Source organism: Juglans regia, chromosome 14, assembly GCF_001411555.2.
Source record: "Juglans regia cultivar Chandler chromosome 14, Walnut 2.0, whole genome shotgun sequence".
Classification (NCBI taxonomy): domain Eukaryota; kingdom Viridiplantae; phylum Streptophyta; class Magnoliopsida; order Fagales; family Juglandaceae; genus Juglans; species Juglans regia.
The window spans coordinates 24,062,744-24,078,264 of record NC_049914.1 but is presented as its reverse complement, the minus strand read 5'-3'; the positions used below and the strand labels follow the sequence as shown (position 1 = coordinate 24,078,264).

Sequence of the window (15,521 nt, the reverse complement as noted above, 5' to 3'; positions counted from 1 at the left end):
TAAAGATGTTGAAGAAAGCAGCAGCAACATTTGGTGAGATTGGGCCGGACGTGAGACATTTCTGTAAGTAGTTGGGCCTCCAACTTGATGTCTCTTGTATCATGTTCGACCCAACCTTAGCAGATGCTGCTAGTGCTTTCTTGCAGTAGCTTTATCATCTGCTTCATGTTCGAGTGCCCTCTTTGCCCGTTGCCCGATTGCACTTTTCGTAGCCTCCTTAAGTTCTTGGGATGAACCAGCACCAGAGTCCTGGAAATTTGGTTGATAGACTGGCCTAGCTTCTTAACGTCCTAATCTGACATATCCATTATCTCCTCAATTTCGATTACCAATACAAGACTTGTTGAACTACTGAAGTAAACTTCATCTAGATCATCTTCTTCCTCTTCATATGGATAATAATCTTCAGTATCATCATAAATGTTTTCCTAATCCTCCACAATCAAAGGTTTAAACCAATTGGCTCTAAGAAGTAGGCAGACACTCTCCTCAAACATGTAATCGTTGATGCTGTCATTCAAGATGCATCAGTAATTATTTCTTACTTACAAGCCTTATGTCAATTATTGTGGAACCTGTTATAGTAATGAAATTGTTAAAACATCGATCATTTTTCATTATTAAGGGTGGACTCACTTCGGTAGTGCGTTAGGGGTGTTAAAAAAAAGGCATGCAAATAGATTTTTTCTACATGAATTAGTAATTCATAATAGTCTAGAAAAAAATATGCTAGAAAATTAAGCTGCCAAAATTCATAATCTCACATTTCCAATTTATTAGATTTCTAAGTTATAACAATCAATAATCAATTAGATTTGCGTATTCAATGAGTGAAGGATTAATGTTCATGATTATCCTTGTATAATAATAATAAAACAATTTGCAAGGTGTCATCCTAAAAACTCAAATGGATGTTTACAACGTGGGCATGTTGGTTTGTCACCATAAGTGGCTCATAGAAGGATGCATGTCATGCTACAAATAATACATAATCAATAGAAGAATACTATAAATAGGACTAATGGTGTAAATTTAAATCCAAAAATCGGTCTGGTTCGGACCGGTTGAACTGGTTTTGAACCAGTCTGGTCTGAGACCTGTTCTTGTAATGTAAAAATCGGTTGGAACCAATCCGGTTCCGATTTTACGATTTCCCAGACCGGACCGGTTGATAAAATATATATATATAAATATTTTATATGTAAGTTTTATAAAAAATTAATATTATACAAAATATTTTATATATATAAGTTTTATATATAATATATAATTATATGTGAAATTTTTATATATAATATATATAATTATATATCATATATGAAATAATCTCATATTATAATTTATAAATTTTAACATAAAATGTTAATCTTAAATGTGGACATTTATAATTTATTTGATCATATGCTATTAATATAATTTTATATAAAATAATGTTATTATAAAATAAAAGTTTAATCATAAAAATGAAAATCTAATTGATTATATATTATATAGCTATACTAATATATAGTTTATAACTAATACTAATATATAACTATAATAATAGTTTAATATTAATACTATTATATAGTCTAATAATTTATATAGTTATACTAAATCACTATAAGTTTATAACTAATACTAATATATAGTTTATAACTAATATTAATATATAACTATAGTTACTATACTAATAGTTTAATATTAATACTATTATATAGTCTAATATATTATATAGCTATACTAATATATAAGTCTATAACTATTTAACTGATACTAATAGACTAATAGTTTATTATAGACTATAGTTATACTTATACTAATATAATTATACTAAATCATTATAACTAATACTAATATATAATTATATTAATAGTCTAATATTAATAGTTAATACTATTATATAGTCTAATATATTAGACTGTAGTATATTAAATCAATTTTCCAAACTATCAAAAAAAGTTTTAATTACCATTTAAAAAAAACACATTGAAAATATTAACTCAATAGGAATCGACGTCGTTTCTCTTATAACTAAACCCTAATTCCTGAAGTTTTATTCTCCCACTCATCTCGTTCTGCGACATTCTCTCTCTCATCCGCTCACGATTCACTCTCTCGTTTGCATCTCTGCCTCGCGGCCTCGCCCCTTCTCACTCTCTCGTCTCTCGTCTCTCAACTCCCAACTCTCAACTCTCAACTCTCTAGTCTCTCACTCTCACTTCTCTCAACTCTCTCGTCCGCTCACTCTCTCGTTTGCGTCTCTGCCTTGCGGCCTCGTCCCTTCTCACTCCCTCGTCGCTCAACTCTCTCATCCCTCACTTTCTCTTCTCTCAAGTCTCAACTCTCTCGGCCTCACTCTGTCTCTCTGCCGAGTCTGCCAAGTGCCCTCTCAAAGGTAATTTTTTTGTTTTTGTTTTTGAAATTACATACTAGGCTTTTTGTGATTGGGTTTTGTGATATTAGGATTTTTGTAATTGGATTTTGTGATATTATGATTTTTGTGATTGAGTTTTGTGATATTATGGTTTTTGAATCCGAAATTTAGGATTTTTTGTGATTGTGTTTATTATTCTGTTTGTGATATTAGGGTTTTGTGATTGAGATTGTGAAATTACTTTGAAATTATGATAGATGATATTTATGATATTAATGTTTTTTGAATCCAAAATTTACTTTGATTGGGTTTTGTGATTGAGTTTGTGAAATTGTATTTTATGATCGGGTTTGTGAAATTACATTGATAAGGTTTTGTAATTTTTCTACTTGAATAACATTTGTCATGTTTAATGTTTATCAATCAGGGTTGAGGATTTGAATAAATCGTGAAGGCTCAACAATTAAACTAGTTTTTTTTTTCTTATAAACAGATTTTTAATGATAAATTGTCTAAATTTCATTTTAAAAAAACTGAAAAACAGGGCTGGGCCGAACTGGAAACAAGTAAAACCGGAAGTACTGATTTAGGAGGGTAACCGGTGCGTAATCGGTTTTGGAAAATGCAAAACCGGTACATACAGATTCGGTCCTAGATTTTTTTCAAAACCGGATTGAACCGGATCGGTTACACCCCTAAATAGGACAATGGAATCCCACTATTTAATGAAAAAGGAACAATTATGCTTGTCATATTTTGTTTGTCTCTAAAACCACAAAGATAGCGGAATGGAAGCACAAAAAGAAAGATGACAGAGAAGGTAGAAGTAAATTGGACCAGATAACTAGAAATAACAAATGCAGGAAATGAAAGAAATAATAGATAAGAGTATGCACAATTAAGAGCAGACAGTAGGACCGACCATATGCATGTATGCGAAATACAGAAAATAAATAGATGCAAAAATAATAATTTGCATTGAAATATAAGCTTAGTAAAATTATAAGCTTGAAATTACAAGTTTAAACTTACAGAAGAACAGGTGGAGAAATGTATGTGGAAGAAGAGAATGAATGTGAATTCTGAAAGAAGGAGATGAATTAAGCCTGCCTTCCTTGAATCAGAGGTGCCCCTTTTATAGATGAATGAGTCATTTTGAAGGGAATCTGGCTATCTCAGGTTTTGAATCAAAATCTTGAAAATTCTTTTCAAGAAGATCAATATCCTTAGTAACAGATGAATCACTATCAGATGATTTTTCTATAGTTTCAACAAGAACAACTTCTTTTTCATTACAGGTCAGAGCACTAGTAGAAGGTTGTTCTTTTTGAAGATCAACAAGCATTTGATCAATTTTATGAAGGGTCTTGGCCTGTGGGTTTTTTAAATCAATTTTAGGCTTACTCTGTGGTAAAATAATCAAAAGTTTTTCAATGATTTTGAAATTTTTCTTTAGCTGATCTTTAGGGAAAACCAAAGGATTTTCAATAGTTGTTGAAATAGGGACCGAAGCAAAAATAGGTTTTTCTGCTTTTTCTTTAATCCTATCCAACTGTTGTCCGATAGTATGAAGAGCAAAATTTACAAAATTATTTTAGTGAATAATCTTTCTTGTTTCTTTCAAAATCTTGTCTTCTTTTGGATCTTTGGACACAGTTTCAGGGATCTGAAAAGGAGCAGCAATTACTTCAGATCTTTTGTGCGAAACAAGGATTGCCTCCAAAGGACAGTGACTGGATTGAATCACCATTTTGCCTTATTCCTTGACGAAATCATTTTTAACAACATTTGAACTATTATTTGAAACATAATAGTTTTTAACAAAATCGAAGAAAAGTATGTGCCTTTGTAGGTCATTCATATTTTCTTTCCATTTTCTTTTAATACGTAATTTTTCAGAAGCAGAAAGAGTAGCATGATAGGTCTTTCGCTTATTATGGTTTTCTTTTGAACTGTATTCGTTAACAAAAGCAACTCAATCAAACTCAAAAGGCCTATTTATCACCGTAAGGCTGTGATGAATAGGTGTAATAGGAGCAGCCATATCTGAAGCTGTGGGAGATAAAGATGAAGTATCTTCTTCTTTATCAGCTTTTTCCTTTACGGACTTATCCTTAAATGTTTCGGCATCCTTGGTAGAATAATAAGCAGAAGTAACTTGAGAAAATGTTAAAATTCTTTTCAGTTTTAAATCAGGATTAATTGGTTGGGCCATTTTAACTGAATCTTTCAGAAATTGTTTGAGATTTAGATCTCTGACTGGATTGTCAGAAACAGAACCAACAAAAGAAGATTTAGATCCGGCAAAAGAATTTCTTCTTAAGCTGGGAGCTTGATCAAAACTAATTTTAACAGTTCCATCTAAATATTGTTGGATGTAGTCCAAAGCACAATCATCTGAAACACTTTTAATAAGAGGAACTTCATGTTCTAAAGTCCATTCATTGAGAAGAGAAATATCTTTCCAATAAACCATCTTTGGAACTTGAATGTTCGAATCTGAGGTAGAACTCTGGATCAAGAGAGTCTTTCTCGTAGTTGGTTTTGAAATAACTTTTGGATTTAAATTCATTTTTAAAAGATGATAAGTAAATTCGATAAAAAAGAGCAAGCATGTCATAGCCAGAGGTTAAAATATTCAAAGTTAAATATTTGACAATGTTATTATCATCCAAAGCAAGAGTTAAATCTGGAAAACAATGGAAATGAACTGGTCGTTCAAACAAAGAGGACTGAATCATTCAAAGAATACTAATTTCAAACTTGTTGAATCTAGCATCTTGTAAATAAAGTAGAACAGATGCGTCGATGTCTTTCCTTGTTAAAAGTTTGACAACAACTTGAATAGAACCAATATGCAAGTATTTGTATATTTTTTTCAAAAAATCCTGAATCAAGACTTTAGTAAAAGAAGTTTGTTCAACTGTTCTAATAGCATAGGTTTGTTCAACTGTTCTAATATTAAAAGAAGTTTTAAAAGTAGATTGAACCCAAGAGGTTTGATAATAGAGTTTGAATCAATTTTTGGGATATTCCATTGGTTGAAATCACTAGGAGAAGTTTCTTCAAAAGCACAACAATCTTCTTCATTGACAATTTCACGTGGTACCAATGACCTGGAACTAGTAGTTGAATTAGATCTAAACATTCTACTCATCTTATTTCTAATCAACATTCACATTCAGTGTCTAAAGCTAACATCCTTATCCTGATTCGACAACCTAACTGCCTTCAAAGCTTTTCGATAAATGAGTCTTACCAAGATACTAGACAGACAATAAAGAGATAGACAAGACAAAATAAGAATTTAGGGATTGGGTTGAAAAATAACAAAATAAATGAAATGAAGAGAAGTAATTTGATCTATCAAGAGCCAAGTGGTTGGCTCTTATACCACAAAAATAACGAAATGGAAGCACAAAAAGAGAGATGACAGAGAAGGTGGAATTTTCAGGAATTCAATGAAAATCAGGGACAATATATATATATATAAAGCCAATCAATGGAACTTGAAATCTTTCAATTCTCCAAACTCAAGATATCCAATTAGCTACACCTAAAGATAAATTTGGAAAAAGTCGGAGTAATCATATAATGGGCATCTCTTGTCGCTACCTGCCATCCAATAAAGGCTACTTTTTCATTTTATTTTTATTTATAAAGGCTATTTTTCCTATTTAGCTATAACTTTTTAAATATAGTCTATAGCCTATAGCCTATAGCCTATAGCCCCCCACATCTGCTTATCTTTTCATTCAATATCTATAGTCTATACCACTGAAGTGTTCTTTTTGGAAAGACTAATGGGCCCTCACCCAAACGGGCCGAGCCCATACCCGGTGACCTTTGAAGTAAAGGGCGAAAGCCTAAAGTTATGACTTGAGAAGGCATTAGATAGGGCCCCCAGGCCTGTCCCGAAATATTTGCGGAAAACCCCACGCATTAAATAATCCTGTCCCTGATAAGACACCAAGAGAGAGGCCACACCTCACCACCTGTCGTGAGAGATACGACCCGAGGTACTGGCGGAGCAGTAGAATTAAACAAGATAACATGACACTCCGTACAGGAAACAAACACTCTAGGCTCGGTGGAGAAGCAGAGGCTCAAACCTCAAAGGGGAGAGAATACAAGGCTGGAACGCGGGTAAAACTACATGCTCTAGCTCCAAACTACATGCAGGTAAAACACATTGATGAAGCCGTTCACGCCATAAACACACTCACAATCTCAAAATCTGGAAATGTAAACATCAGCTACTTTACTTTTTTTATTTTACAACTGTTTAATAAACTCATGGAATTTTGCCCTTTCATTGATAAATAAATTAAGCATTGCTTTGCTGAGCTTTGTTTCCCGGAAAAAAATCCTCATGAAAAAATAGATTTAAATGCAAAAATAGTCATAAGAAACTGTGCTTCGTGGTGTGATACGTACAACTTTATTCCTAGCCAAATAATTATGATAAGGAATAAAGTTGTTGAATTCTGATGACTTTCAAAGTCATGTTCATGTTTGATGAGTGCATGGGTGGCCGTGAAGAGCAACAATACATTTTCAGGTCCAATCTTGCTTGAAATAAATGAGGCCAATGAGAAGGGACTTTGTCTGCCTACCATCATATGTGGGTCTAGAAACTGATTAAAGCATGTAGAAATGCCCTTCTTCTGCTTATTACAATGAGTGGAAACCAATTTCTTTTGGAGATCAGTGAAAAGGAAATGTTTAAATTGCATGATGGAAATCATTTATGTAGAGGAAAGTTTAGGTAGATGTGATTATTGAAGTAAGACTTGTCAAATGGTGAGCCATGGGTACCTCCTGGAGCATAATTGAATTTTAGGTTTCTCATCTTTTCTTTGTCACTTGCTTCCAATTCAATGCAAACTTTTTTCTTTCCTCCATAGTGGTTGGGAGCTGTAGAGGCATTTTTTCTTGCATGAGAGAGATAAAGAAATTTATAAGCTTAATTTATTTCATAAAATCAGTTCTACAAGATATGATTGCTTATTATTTATAAACATATCTAAGACTTTGTCTACAGATAATGTGAGATATTTATTCCTCAACACTCTCCCTCACGTGCAGATCAGTATTTTTCCTGGTCATTGTCATAAGATAAGTAGTGTGGGCCCTCATTCGTCCTGTAAGAGGCTCAGATACTATGAAAAAATTTATAAACTTAACTGATCTCATAAAATCGTTTCTATAAGACATAATTATTCATTTTTTATAAATATATTTAAAACCTTATCCACACTCAATATAAAATATTTATTCCTCTCAACAAGAGAGAGAGAGAGATGATGTTTTCTTAAAGCATTGGAGAGCATCTCTGAGGGAGTAAGGGGTAGGGAGAGTGATAATGAAAGGGTCAAGTGGGACCTCCAATGCCATCAGTGGCGGAAATTAGTCACTAGAAGTGGAAGCTGCAATGTCAAGCAAAAATCCCTATCCCTCACCCACCCCTCAAAAGCAAAGAAGCAATCACTAAGTGGCAAAAAGACGACAATAACATCATCATCAACTATACCACCAGCATCATCATCATCATCATCTCCTTTGATTTTCTTCATTCTCCTCCTCCAATGCTCCACCAACTACCCTTAACAGCCACTAAAGCAAGCTTCTTCCTTCCACCATAAGTCTCGCTTTCTCTTTGGTCTTTCTTTCATTTCTGTGCTTTTTGGTTGAATTTCGTAGGTTGATCTTCACAAACTTTTTCAAGAACTCATGAGTTCAGAGGATACTGAAGCACGGATTCCAATGTCATGTTCTTCATCACTCTGGTACTAAAGAACTCTCTGTTCTTGTTCTGTTTTGTTTAAACTCTGTGTCTCTATTAACCTCACCTCCAAAACTTCCTCTGTTTCCACTCCTTTTGCTTGAACTCACGTACTGTAACTTTGCTCACCCACAAAATATAGAAATAAATTTCATCAATGTGTTTGCATTGATAACCCAGTTTCCCACACAAACTCTGTTTCCATCCTGTTTTCCCTTTCTGCTAGCGAAGCACCAATCTTCCCATTGGAGATTATATTGAGATGGATTCGTTCAATCAAACCACTGGGTTCCGTTATAACCCTAGTTCCAACACAATGAGTCATCATGGAGATGATGATTCCGAGTTTTCGGGTATTCTTGACGTATATGTTCATCATGCCAGGAACATTCACAACATATGTATCTACGATAACCAAGATGTCTATGCAAAGTTTTCTCTTACCTATAACCCAGATGAGACTCTCACCACTCGAATCATCCATGGAGGTGGCAAAAATCCGAAGTTCAACGAGAACCTGAGGATGAAAATCTCCCAAGTTGATGCAGTTCTAAAATGTGAGATTTGGATGCTCAGCAGGGCTAGAAACTACATGGAAGATCAACTGCTGGGGTTTGTCTTGGTCCCAATTTCACAAGTAGTTGGCAAAGGAAAGGTTACACAAGACTATAGCCTCTCTTCCACTGATCTCTTTCACTCCCCCGCTGGAACTATCCAATTGAGTCTTTCTTTTAACACTACTCTGCCTGTGAATCCCTCTTCATTACCCGAATCGGTTACCAAGTCATCGATATCTTCGGAGGTTGTATTGCTTGACCGGAAAATGTCAGATGTGATCTTAGACCCAATTGAATATTCTAGGATCGAATTCCCAGACATTAATGTTGTTAAAGAGAATCAACAGATGGTATCTGAGTACTTTGACTTGTCAGGGAATGGTTGTAGTTCGAGGTCCAATTCTAGGGGACTCGTTTCATTTCTCCACCTTGGCTCTTCTCCTCATTCTATTGATGATTATGATATGACTGTGAATTCGTCTGAGGAAAATCGTGGTGGATCAAATTCTCCCAATGGAAGCATACAAAATTCTGGGTTCTTAAGTTCAACTACAACAAGCTTAAGCGATGATAGAAACTCGGCTGATTCAACCGAGAAAAAGAGTCGTTTATGTGGTGAATCACCAAGTTCTGTCAATGTCTTAATCCCTACTGAGGCTAATCAGAATTCCGGTGCTTGTCCAGATACTCCAACCTCGAAAAAGGGGACTGAAATCAGAGATGAAAAAGAGTCAAATTTCATAAGCAGCAAAGAGGAGGAGAAGAAAAAAGATAGGAATATGGGCGGTTCGACCAAATTTGGTCAAGTATTTTCAGGTCCACTCGGGAATATCAACATTGAGGCTGAGCAGTCTGCAATGCAACAGCAAATAGTGGACATGTACATGAGAAGCATGCAGCAATTTACCGAATCTTTGGCAAAGATGAAGCTTCCAATGGATCTCGATAAACCGGAAAGTGAAGATGGTGGGGATGTCATTCAAAACAGTAGCAACAAATTAGAAATTGACAAGAAGAAGGATGGATCGCGTGTGTTTTATGGTAGCCGGGCTTTCTTCTGATTTCTAATTAATGCTACTGCTGCGTACCTGATGGGGGGAGTTTGTAGTACGTAGCAGGATAAAGAGTTCATTAATTTTATGGTAACTTTGGTTTCCTCTCGGCTTTCTTGTGTTGTATTTATGACAGATATCGGTTTCTTCAGTCCCCTAACCTCTTCCCCAACTTGATGAGCATTTTTCCTTGGAATCTTAATTAGTTGCATCTAAACATGACTTATGACATGTTACCGAGTCATGAGCTTGTGGAAATGGAATTGTCATTGTGATCATCTGCTTTGAAAGTTGTTTGTGTGGTTATAATTCCTAGTTTTCTAAAGCACTTGGCAAAACTGCTGTTAGTGGTGCCTTAAACAACTTGTAACTCCCAAGGGATGGTGAAAGCATCATATTTTAGTCATGCCTATTGATCTGTTCCCGTGTTAGGCAGATGAACATACTAACTAAGCCTACGAATTTTGAGTTATGTGTTCACGACTCATGATGAGGCTTGTGACTATCATTCGATATGGGATCAGGGACTTTAGTGCTTATAAGTTTATCCCAACATGGGCTCACACCACTCAAATTCTAGTCATCGTACACTTGACCTCGAATGGCAGTCATCATGCTCTGCATGGAATGGAAAGGAAAGGAAAGGAAAGGAAAGGAAGATCGGAAAGAGTGCTTGCTTTTCTGCAAAGAGTGCTTGCTTTTCTGCAAGTTGAAGATCAGGTGGGTACGGTAGTTGGTGGGACTGATCGAAGGAAAGGAGAATGAAGAAAATAGAGGAGATGATGATGACGATGATAACGATGTTGGTTGATGGTTTTTCTATTCCACTTTTTTCTTTTTGGTGGGGAGTGGGCGAGGGATAGAGATTTTTGGGTGTTACTTTGCTTGACATTGCAGCTTCCACTTCAAGTGTCTAATTTGTTCCACTGACGCTCTTCAAGGTCCCACTTTGGTCCCATCAACATTATTATCACTCTCCCCACTCCTCTTAATTCCCCTCATAGATGCTCTCCAAAGCCAGCTTCAAGGCAAAGACCAGTCTCTCTCGAGCTTCAAGGCAATAATTATGATGGGAGTAACGCTACATACATTTGTTAAGGTTACAAGTATTGTATAATCATTTAAAAAAAAAAAAGTGAGATCAATCATTAAAAAAATAATTTATTTTCATATGAATTTCATATTTATTCATTTTTTTTAAAATGATTGTACGATATATGTGCACTCATGACTGTAAGTATCATTTAATCTCTTATGAAAGTGCCTCAACTCATGTTTTCCAAAACACCTTACGTGAGAGAAACCCTAACTTAATTAAACCTCTTGCGATACTTATAAAAAAGGCGATTGAGCAACGACGGATTCAAAAATATGACTTTAAATAGAGGATGAACTTATACGATAACATGTACGTATATTTATTTATGGAAAATGCTAGTATGCTGTCTGACTTTGCCTGCTCATTTTGATCGATCATGTATTTAAAATTTTTTAAAATTTTTTTTACTTAATGATTAAGAAAGTGATTTTTAGTATATTGGTATTTTTTTAAAAAAAAAATATTTAAATATATTAAAAATATATAAAAACGAAAAATGAAAAAACGAAAAAAAATGAGAAGAGAGATTTGTGCTAGCGGGCAAAGCTGAGCGGCACGCTAGCACTGCCCTATATTTATTATACATTTTGTTGTTTATAAAGGTGGAATAGCTAGATGATCAGGTGCCTATTGCTCCATAGAGTTTGGTATCTTATGATGCATTGGTCAAGTAAATCCCATCGGATTAATTCATTGCAAAATTGCACCATTGTAGATCTTGTCCTTTGGTTATAATCATTGATCATGATAGGTCATAAGTAAGGGTAGAGAATTTCATGCAAGCTGGAAAAGTCGCATGTAATTTGCATGCATGAATGAACCCACCACCAGTTTTGAGAGGTCAGCCTGCATGGTTTGTAATTGTGTTGCTTGCTTGAGGTTGTTACCACTTTAACACAACATCATGTGTTTAATTTTGCCATGCATAATTGTCAAATAGGAACATGATTTGAATAGATCTATGCCCTAGCTAGATGGAGACATCATGCACATTTATAATCATCATGATTTATTTTGTATTTTAGGTCCCCCATATTTTCTGTCATTAATGGATATATGGGGGTCTTGACTAATATGTATGGGAAGATAATGTAGTGGTACAAAAGAAACTAAATAGAATTATAACGTACGTACGAGTTTATTAAGAATTATTGTATACTTAAGTTAAAAAAAGAAATTCATTTTTTGACCGAGAACATTACAAAAAAAAGAGCCATTTATCATGACGAATTATTTACGATGAAAATGATTATTTGTGGTGAGAATATACTCATTTTAACATGAAATAACTGATAGCAAGTAATTAATTTACTTGTAGTGAAATCAATTAGAAGGTGATCTGCCAAGAGCCCGTTGGCCTGATGGCTTAAGGAGTTGATGTCGTGTTTCGTGGGCCTGGACAATTCCACTCGGTCAATGCTTGAACGGTCACCTGCACGGTCAACAAAGGGGGACCTTGAGGTCCGTTGATACTCCAATGCTTAAGTTAGTATAGTGCTGAGGTTGAAGATGAATTATATTGACGATAATTGTGTTAGATTACCTACTTGTGTGCTGCTGGTGGTGTTTATTTATACTTGTCGACGTTGTCTCCACGGTAGTGGAGCGTTGCACAGCAGAAGATCATATATTCATGTTGTCCACTCACTGAGCTATCATTTTGCCTTCAGTTTGTCGAGCTATGAAGTGCTCAGTGTTAATGACTGTTGTTCGAGCTTTGGGTTGCATTGAATACGGCGTATATTATGTCTTGGGCCATTTCCATCTCATTAATGTTGGGTATGAATGCCGAAAATTTTCTCGCCTGGCATTGAATGCTATACTCCTTCCTTCTTAAGTCTTGCCTGTATTTCCTAATGTAAGTAAGATCCGACCCGGATCTTATACCTGAGCCCAGACCTAGGTGCTACCGTTTGACTTGGGCTATTTTATGCACCCAGACCTTAATTTGGACCTTGTGTCCAGCCCAGACCCCAGGGTCTGGGTATTATTCTGGGCCTTACCTTTAGCCCAATTCCAAGGGATTTTCCCCCTTCACAGTACCCCACAAATTTTCAGCACACTTATGGGTTGGAAATTAAAAGAAGAAGAGTTTTTTTTTTTTAAATCCATATGAAGATTTTCTAACCTGGGCAAATGTGTGAAAGGTGAACGGGTTTGCATGCACTTATCCGTTCTTCTCCCATATCTAAGGGGATGCGAGCCGATCTTTGTTATTAATGAATAATCATTTGCTTTACCTCTATTAACTGAAGCTGCTCCCCGTGTGAACCCCAACGTTGTTCCAGATTGGCCCGTTTCTCGCACGCGAGTAAGTGTCGTTCTGTTTCTCAGTGGTGGGTGAATCCCTTTGTGCTTCATGCCGTCGTTTCAGACACCCAGCCGTTCCGTCGCATCATTTTATTCATCCCCCCCATTTCTTTTTTTTATTCTTTTTTTTTTCTCCCTGTCGTTTCCATTTCGCTCCCTTCCTTCATTTCTCTGAAAAATAATACCCTGAACTTCTGTCCGCTTTCATCATGACCAAACAAGACAAAAAAAATTCCCGCTTCAGATATTTTGCCGGGAAAGGTTGGAAGTCGGCCATGACTAGCAATGAACTTCGTACATTCTACAGAGATTATCCTATCCCTCCAGAAATAGCTCTTGAAATCCCTAGTCCTCACACCCGGATGGTGGACGAGGGTGGACTGGTGGCAAAGGTGGCCTTTTATCCCCACATGTTCTCCAGTGGACTGCGTTTGCCCTTTTGCCGCCCAGTGCGTAATATTTTGGATTTACTGCAACTAGCCCCGGCGCAACTCAACCCCAATGCCTGGCGCTTCATTATGGCTAGTTGTGTGGCCTTTCAAATCTTCCTGGGCGATTCAGATGACTATCCCAATCTCACTGCTCGAGTGTTTTTGTCGGCATATCGCATCAATCGGCTGCCTGGAAACGTTTGTAGTTTCCAATCCCAATCCACCGGGAAATGTTTCACAATTCTGGAAAGGCGCTACTCTTTAATAAAGGATTGGCATCGTTGATTCTTTTTTGTAAGAGACTTTGACTGGGAGTTCCTAGAAGAAGAGCGTGAATGCAAGGAGTTTCCTGTCCGATCTGTCTGGGGCAGGGTTCCGACTACAAAATCTCTCTCCATAAAGTTATTGGAGAGAGAAGATTTTAGGGTTGCTTCCATAATATCATGGGTAGCGACTAACCCAACCCTTACCGAGTCTGATTCGTTGTTGAGCGATGAGAACATTCATCATTATATTGTTCTTCCCCACCATGCATATATGCTAGGTTGAGACTTCTTAAAAATCTCCCATTTTCCTCCAGGGGAGAAGCGCTGCATAGCTTCTCCTTCTGAAGGTAATCATGTGAAGAGGTCTCGCACAGATGAAGGTGCCTCCGTGCCCATTCAACCTGCGTCTTCACGAGACGTTCCTTCTAAGCCCCTGCATCCCCCCCCCCCCCCACGAGTGTTCCTCGTAAAGAGAAGAGGGGTTCCTACCGAGCAGACCCAAAGTCTAGTTCACACCAAGCTGCCAAAGAGAGTAGTTCCCACCGAGCTGCCAAAGAGAGCAATTCCCACCGAGCTGCTCCGGCGATTAACCCCCCGAGAGGTAATTTCTTGTGGTTTCTAAGGTCCTTCCTCATTTTCATTGCGTTCATTTAAACCAAAGATAACAGAATCTCACCGTTTTTTTAGGCCCTGCTAAAGGAGACGAGGTTGACCTTGCCATCGCCTTTCTTTTTGCTTCGACTTTTGACCAACCGGCTTCTCAAGGTCCCGATCCAGCAATGGGAGCCTTCCCTTCTTTTGAGGAGGTTCTTAATCAGGGGTAAGTTCTACCACACAAGTTGCCAACTCCTTTCGACAAAAGACTTGTTGAGGTTGAAGCTTCCTTTGGGGAATGTTTGAACAACTCCCTCATTCTACCTCCAGAATTCTTAGGTTTGACTCCCCTTAGCTTTCCTTCGGTCTCCATTTCAACTGTTGATGCCACTGCTCTAGTTACGCCTTTGGGGTTGGACTTGGAGGTTACTCCTCTTGGAGACAAGGTGCTAACTCCTTCCGAGACTGTGAAACCTCGTTCCAAGGAGACTGCAGAACTAATTTCTTCAGATATTCTGGTTCCCTTATCAGTAATGGAACCGACTCCCGAGCCGGTTCCCACAGTTATCCCAGAAGTTACCTCCTCTCCTCCAATCTTTAAGGTATTGGCTTCTTGCACCTTTGCTTGAATCTTCTTCTCTTTTTATTTATTTATTTTTTTTTATGATTGTATCTGATGCCGAGCTGTTTACTTGTTTCAGGAGTGCCCAATACCTCAAGCCAAAAAGACTCATTTGTTACATGAAGATGTTGTTAGGATGGAGGTCAATTCTTCCTCCACTTCCCCTTCATCTGGGAGCGGTTCTTCCCATTTTGGTGCTACTCAGGGTGAGAGTTTGACTCATAATGAGGAACGACCAAGCTCTCCGTCTGTTGTTCCCCAGGTTTTCCAAGTCGAAGTTCCTCTCCAACGTGAGGGGGAACCTGGCCTGCCTTCCACACCTACTGAAGTTATTCTACCTTTGTTATGTGTAGAACCCTCATCTTCTTTTGGGAGAGGAAATTTGCAGGAGCCTGAGCCAAGTTTCAAGGAGGCTCGGGCGAAATCCTTTGAAGCGCAGGCCCAGAAGT

General features: G+C 37.0%; 1 protein-coding gene and 1 pseudogene across 1 annotated transcript; one reads left to right on the top strand and one right to left on the bottom strand.

Moving 5' to 3' along the window:
• Nucleotides 1-99: 99 nt before the first annotated feature.
• On the bottom strand, nucleotides 100-974 carry LOC118344580 (annotated as a pseudogene).
• Nucleotides 975-7,822: 6,848 nt separating this feature from the next.
• On the top strand, nucleotides 7,823-9,922 carry LOC108994656. Its single transcript, XM_018969954.2, has one exon. The coding sequence runs from the start codon at nucleotides 8,404-8,406 to the stop codon at nucleotides 9,757-9,759; it is 1,356 nt and encodes a 451-aa protein (XP_018825499.1). The 5' UTR covers nucleotides 7,823-8,403; the 3' UTR covers nucleotides 9,760-9,922.
• Nucleotides 9,923-15,521: the final 5,599 nt, after the last annotated feature.

Coding starts and splice junctions, on each gene's coding strand:
- LOC108994656 (XM_018969954.2), top strand. CDS start 8,404: ATGGATTCGTTCAATCAAACCACTGGGTTCCGTTATAACCCTAGTTCC.